Source organism: Babylonia areolata, chromosome 22 (assembly GCF_041734735.1).
Source record: "Babylonia areolata isolate BAREFJ2019XMU chromosome 22, ASM4173473v1, whole genome shotgun sequence".
Lineage (NCBI taxonomy): Eukaryota > Metazoa > Mollusca > Gastropoda > Neogastropoda > Buccinidae > Babylonia > Babylonia areolata.
The window spans coordinates 37,454,132-37,460,131 of record NC_134897.1 but is presented as its reverse complement, the minus strand read 5'-3'; the positions used below and the strand labels follow the sequence as shown (position 1 = coordinate 37,460,131).

At 39.7% G+C, this 6,000-nt stretch overlaps 1 protein-coding gene across 2 annotated transcripts in view; it reads left to right on the top strand.

Annotated features, from left to right (window-relative positions):
* LOC143296947 (calcium/calmodulin-dependent protein kinase type IV-like) overlaps positions 1-6,000 on the top strand; it is a 35,230-nt gene that overhangs the window by 14,969 nt on the left and 14,261 nt on the right. For both annotated transcript variants that reach the window (XM_076608992.1, XM_076608993.1), the window contains exons 9-11: positions 10-85; positions 2,916-3,033; positions 5,751-5,909. In XM_076608992.1, the coding sequence (XP_076465107.1) occupies positions 10-85; positions 2,916-3,033; positions 5,751-5,909 (353 nt within the window). The remainder of the gene's footprint in view (positions 1-9; positions 86-2,915; positions 3,034-5,750; positions 5,910-6,000) is intronic.

Below are 6,000 nucleotides of genomic sequence, written 5' to 3'. Positions count from 1 at the left end.
TGCCCACAGCCCCAGAAGTGTTGCAGGGTAAACCGTACGACAAGTCTGCTGACCTGTGGAGCGTGGGAGTGATAGCATACATCCTGTGAGCTTTCTGCATTTTTCTTATCCTTGGTCTGTTACCCACCAGTACTTACAGAAAGCTGCTTGCATGTTCATCTTTCGTTTGATTTAAACAGTCTTTTTTTTTTTTAAATAGAAATGTCACATCTTTTATTTGGTGTAAACAGTGTCTTATTTGGGGGGTGGGGGTGGGGCGGGAGATGTCTTAACACAGTTAGTTCATCTTTTGTTTAAACAGTCTTATTTGAAAAGAAAAATGTCTCTATAGTTCACAAATACAATTAATTCATCATGACAAGAAGAAAGTCTTATGTTAAATCCTGTTATAATGTATATGTGTGTGTGTGTGTGTGTGTATATATATATATATATATATATATATATATATATATATATATATATATATATATATATATATATATATATACAAGTGCTAAGTAAATGACAGGTGTCTGTGGAGGTGGAAATGGAAACACTGTACACAGCATGAATTTCAAACAAAATTAAGAACATTGCAGCTGACAAGAAAATGACAAGGAGGCGTATGGTGGAGAGGAGAAAAATGGATGATCTATGTGAAAAGATTTTTCTTTATATCCTCAGAGGCGTTTATGGGGGCTTTCACTTTGTATGTCTCAGACAGATGTGTTTACAGGACTTTCATTCATTCAGCCATCAGCAGGATCAAAGAGAAAATTGCTGATGATTTTTTTTCAAGACATTTTGAGACGTTGCGGAGGGTGTGCAGGCCGGCTTTCGTGGTGAACTTTTCGTCACTCGCTGAGTGAGAAGTAGGTGGTATGACGTCATGGGCAGCCCACCACCCCATAACTGGCTTCTCTGAGTTTGCACTGCCTTTGCTCGGACAACTTTTCAGCAGAGTTTAGGAATGGATCAGTTCGAACATGTAATGGCAGATATATGACAAAAGCAAATAATGGGTGTAATTATAAAAACATGTATATCTTGTAAACTTGCAAAAAAAAAAAAGTCACCAAAAATGTCCCAAAAATTCTTTCACCAGAACAGTGATTTCCACGTCAAAATGTTAGCCTTGCGGTGACCTGATAAAAAAAAGGAAATGGAGACTCGCATGCGCATAGTGTTCTCGCTGAAAATAATCAGGGAATCTCCATGAAAACCCGACATAAGTGGGTCTGCACTCCCTCCTTAGTGTCAGCTATTGGCCAAGGACCAACTGGTTGGGATATGTATCAAGAAAGCATGGACAGGTTTCTGAGAGTGACAGGGGGTGATGAAGAAATCAGATAAATTTTTGGTGTAGTAGATGTGTTCAGGTAAGTGGGCCTTTTGGTAATGATGTCATACATTATATTGCTATGTATTATATTGAATTATACTGTATTGTGTTGTAAGTGCTGTGCAATGTTCCGTCCTGTTCTGTACTATGTTGTGTTGAGTTATCTGTTTTCTTCATGTTGTATGTGTTGTGTTGTGCTTCTGTTCTGTACTGTGTTGTGTTGTGTTGAATCCCTTTGAATTGTCTTGTGCCGTGGTTGTATTCTCTGCTGTGTTGTGTTGAATCTATTTGCATTACGTGTTGCATGTCTTGTGCATTGGTTCTGTTCTGTGCTATGCTATGTTGTGTTGAATCTGTTTGCATTGTGCTTTGTGTCTTGTGTAGTGATTCTGTTGTGTTGTGTTGAATCTATTTGCCATGTGTTTTGTGTAGTGGTTCTGTTCTGTACTGTGTTGTGTTGTGTTGTGTTCAATCTATTTGAATTGTCTTGTGCCGCAGTTCTGTCCTATGCTGTGCTGTGTTGAATGTATTTGCATTTTGTTGTATGTCTTATGCAGTGGTTCTATTCTGTGCTGTGCTGTGTTGTGTTGAATCTATTTGCATTGTGCTTTGTGTCTTGTGTATGGTTCTGTTCTGTGCTGTGTTGTGTTGTGTTGAATCTATTTGCATTGTGCTCTGTGTCTTATGTAGTGATTCTGACCTGTGTTGTGTTGAATCTATTTGCTGTGTTTTGTGTAGTGATTCTATTCTGTGCTGTGTTGTGTTGTGTTGAATCTAGTTGCTGTGTCTTGTGCATTGGTTCTATTCTGTTCTGTGTTGTGTTGAATCTATTTGCATTGTGTTGTATGTCTTGTGCAGTGGTTCTGTTGTGTTCTGCCCTGTGCTGTGTTATGTTGAATCTGTTTGTTTTTGTGCTGCGTCCGCCTAGGAAGCGAGAGAATCTGAGCATGCTGGTTTGAATCATGGCTCAGCCGCCGATATTTTCTCCCCCACCACTAGACCTTGAGTGGTGGTCTGGACGCTAGTCATTCGGATGAGACGATAAACTGAGGTCCCGTGTGCAGTATGCACTTGGCGTACGTAAAAGAACCCACGGCAACAAAAGGGTTGTTCCTGGCAAAATTATGTAGAAAAATCCACTTCGATAGGAAAAACAAATAAAACTGCACGCAGGAAAAAATACCAAAAAATGGGTGGCGCTGTTGTATAGCGATGTGCTCTCCCTGGAGAGAGAAACCTGAATTTCACACAGAGAAATCTGTTGTGATAAAAAGATATACAAATACAAAAATACAAATGAACTATGTTGTTGGCATTTTTGTTGTTGTTGTTGTTGTTTTCTTCTTTCAACCAGCCCCACCACCCCTCCCCATTACATCTCCCCCCCACCCACCCACCATGCTGTATTTGTTTAGTAGTGCAAAGCTCTGTACTATACTCATTCCTTCTATCACTTTTTTTTTTTTGATCTGTAATTTTTCTTTAAGATAAGAACAAGATCAACAACAACAAGATAGCAAACAAACAAAGAAGCAAAAAACAACACAACAAAGAGCAAGTGTTAAAAAAAATGATCAATGTTTGTGTGCAGACTGTGTGGGTATGACCCCTTCTTCTCAGAAAATGAGACAGAAATGTACCGGAAGATCATCAAGGGAGATTACCATTTTGATGAAGAGTACTGGGGTGAAATTACGGAAAATGCGAAAGTATGGAATTGGTGTCATCTTTTTTTTGTTTTGTTTTTGTTGGTTTGTTTTTGTTGGTTTGTTTTTTTTTTGTTTTGTTTTGTTTTGTTTTTTGTTTTTTATTAAAGAAAATTGGTGTTGTCTTGATTTGTACTGGTAAAAACAGAAAAGCTGATTGCTCTTCGTGTGCGTATGTGTTGTGCATGTATGTTCTGTGTGTGTGTGTGTGTGTGTGTGTGTGTGTGTGTGTTTATATGTTGGGTTTGCCGTCTGAATGTGCAAGAATTGTTCTGCTGGATGAACAGATTGGAACAGAATGGAGAAAACGTGATTGTGTTTGAGTGTGTGTGAATGAGTGAGTGAGTGTGTGTTTGTGTGTGTGTGTGTGTGTTTGTGTGTGCACAAGGACATGGAAGATGTTTTGAATGGATGAGCTTTACTGTACGTGCTTGAGCATAACCTGTTTGGTTTTGATTCAAACAAAAGTTATTTGAAGACGTTTTATGAAGATACTGTTATAATCTTCTAATTTACTCCCTTTCCTTTCAAATTCCCATAGTTCCTTCAGGGTACAAACACAGTGTCAGATCTCATTTTGTCATGTCTGTGTCCACAAGTGTTTACATGATTCAGCTGACACAAAAGAGAATGAATGAAAGTGTGTGATGTGATCATGTCTTTGTTTTCGTGCCCACAATTGTAAACAGAATCTTCTGGAGAAATTGAATTGACCATCTTGCATGGATAATAATCATTCTCAACTGTTGATGATATAATCTTGTTTGCGAACAGTTTGAATAGAATGTTAAGTCTTGAATTCGTGTTTGTGACTGTTGACAGTGTTTTGTTCGCAAACTCTGTGAATAGAGTGCGGTCTTCTGAGATGATGATGAATGGACGTCCACAACAGCTGTTGACAGGATATACAAGTGTGATGTATGGAGCTGTTGACAGGATATATAAGTGTGATGTATGAATGTCCACAGCTGTTGACAGGATATATAAGTGTGATGTATGGACATCCACAAATGTTAACAAGATATAAAGTGTGGTGTATGGACGTCCACAGCTGTTGACAGGATATGAATTGTGGTGTATTGACATCCACAACTATTGACAGAATATATAAAGTGTGGTGTATGGACATCCGCAACTGTTGACAGGATATATATGTGTGATGTATGGACGTCCGCAGCTGTTGACAGGATATATAAGTGTGATGTATGGACGTCCACAGCTGTTGACAGGATATATAAGTGTGATGTATGGACATCCACAGCTGTTGATAGGATATGAATTGTGGTGTATTGACATCCACAACTATTGACAGAATATATCAAGTGTGGTGTATGGACGTCCACAGCTGTTGACAGGATATATAAGTGTGATGAATGGACGTCCACAACAGCTGTTGACGGGATATATAAGTGTGATGTATGGATGTCCACAGCTGTTGACAGGATATGAATTGTGGTGTATTGACATCCACAACTATTGACAGAATATATAAAGTGTGATATATGGACGTCCACAGCTGTTGACAGGATATATATGTGTGATGTATGGACGTCCACAGCTGTTGACAGGATATATAAGTGTGATGTATGGACGTCCACAGCTGTTGACAGGATATGAATTGTGGTGTATTGATATCCACAACTGTTGACAGAATATATAAAGTGTGGTGTATGGACATCCACAACTGTTGACAGAATATGAAGTGGGATGTGGGGATATCCACAACCGTTGACAGTAAATATAAAGTGTGATGTATGGATATCCACAACTGTTTACAGTATGTAAAGTGTGGTGTATGGACATCCACAACTGTTGACGGGATAAAAAGTGTGGTGTACGGACATTTGCAACTGTTGACAAGATATATAAAGTGTGGTGTATGGACATCCACAACTGTTGACAATATATATAAAGTGTGGCATATGGACATCCACAACTGTTGACAAGATATATAAAGTGTGGTGTATGGACATCCACAAGTGTTGACAGGATAAAAAGTGTGGTGTATGGACATCCACAACTGTTGACAGATATATAAAGTGTGGCATATGGACATCCACAACTGTTGACAAGATATATAAAGTGTGGTGTATGGACATCCACAAGTGTTGACAGGATAAAAAGTGTGGTGTATGGACATCCACAACTGTTAACAAGATGTATAAAGTGTGGTGTATGGACATCCACAACTGTTGACAGTAAATATAAAGTGTGGTGTATGGACATCAACAACTGTTTACAGTATGTAAAGTGTGGTGTATGGACATCCACAACTGTTGACAGGACATAAAGTATGATGCATGGACATCCACAACTGTTGACAGAATATAAAGTGTTATGTGTATGGGTGTGCACACCTACTGGCAGGATATAAAGTGTGATGTATGGATGCTCACAAATGTTAACAAGATATAAAGTGTGATGTATGATGGACACCCACAACTGTTGACTGGGTGACATCCACAACTGTTGACAGGACAAAGCATGATGCATGGACATCCACAACTGTTGACAGGGCATAAAGCATGATGCATGGACATCCACAACTGTTGACAGGACATAAAGCATGATGCATGGACATCCACAACTGTTGACAGGACATAAAGCATGATGCATGGACATCCACAACTGTTGACAGGGCATAAAGCATGATGCATGGACATCCACAACTGTTGACAGGACATAAAGCATGATGCATGGACATCCACAACTGTTGACAGGACTTTGTGCGCAAGCTGTTGAACGTGAACCCCAAGAAGCGGCTGACAGCACAAATGGCACTGCAAGAGCCCTGGGTGCAAGGCAAGGCGACCAAGGAAGAGGAGATGGATCTGGCAGTGAAGAACATGAAAGAGTTCAACGCTCGTCGCAAGCTCAAGGTAAAAAGGGGGAGGAGAGGGGAAGGTGCGATGTAGGAAGGGTGTGGGCGGAGGGTTAGGTGAATGCTCGGCGGGTAGCATGTTTGTGTTT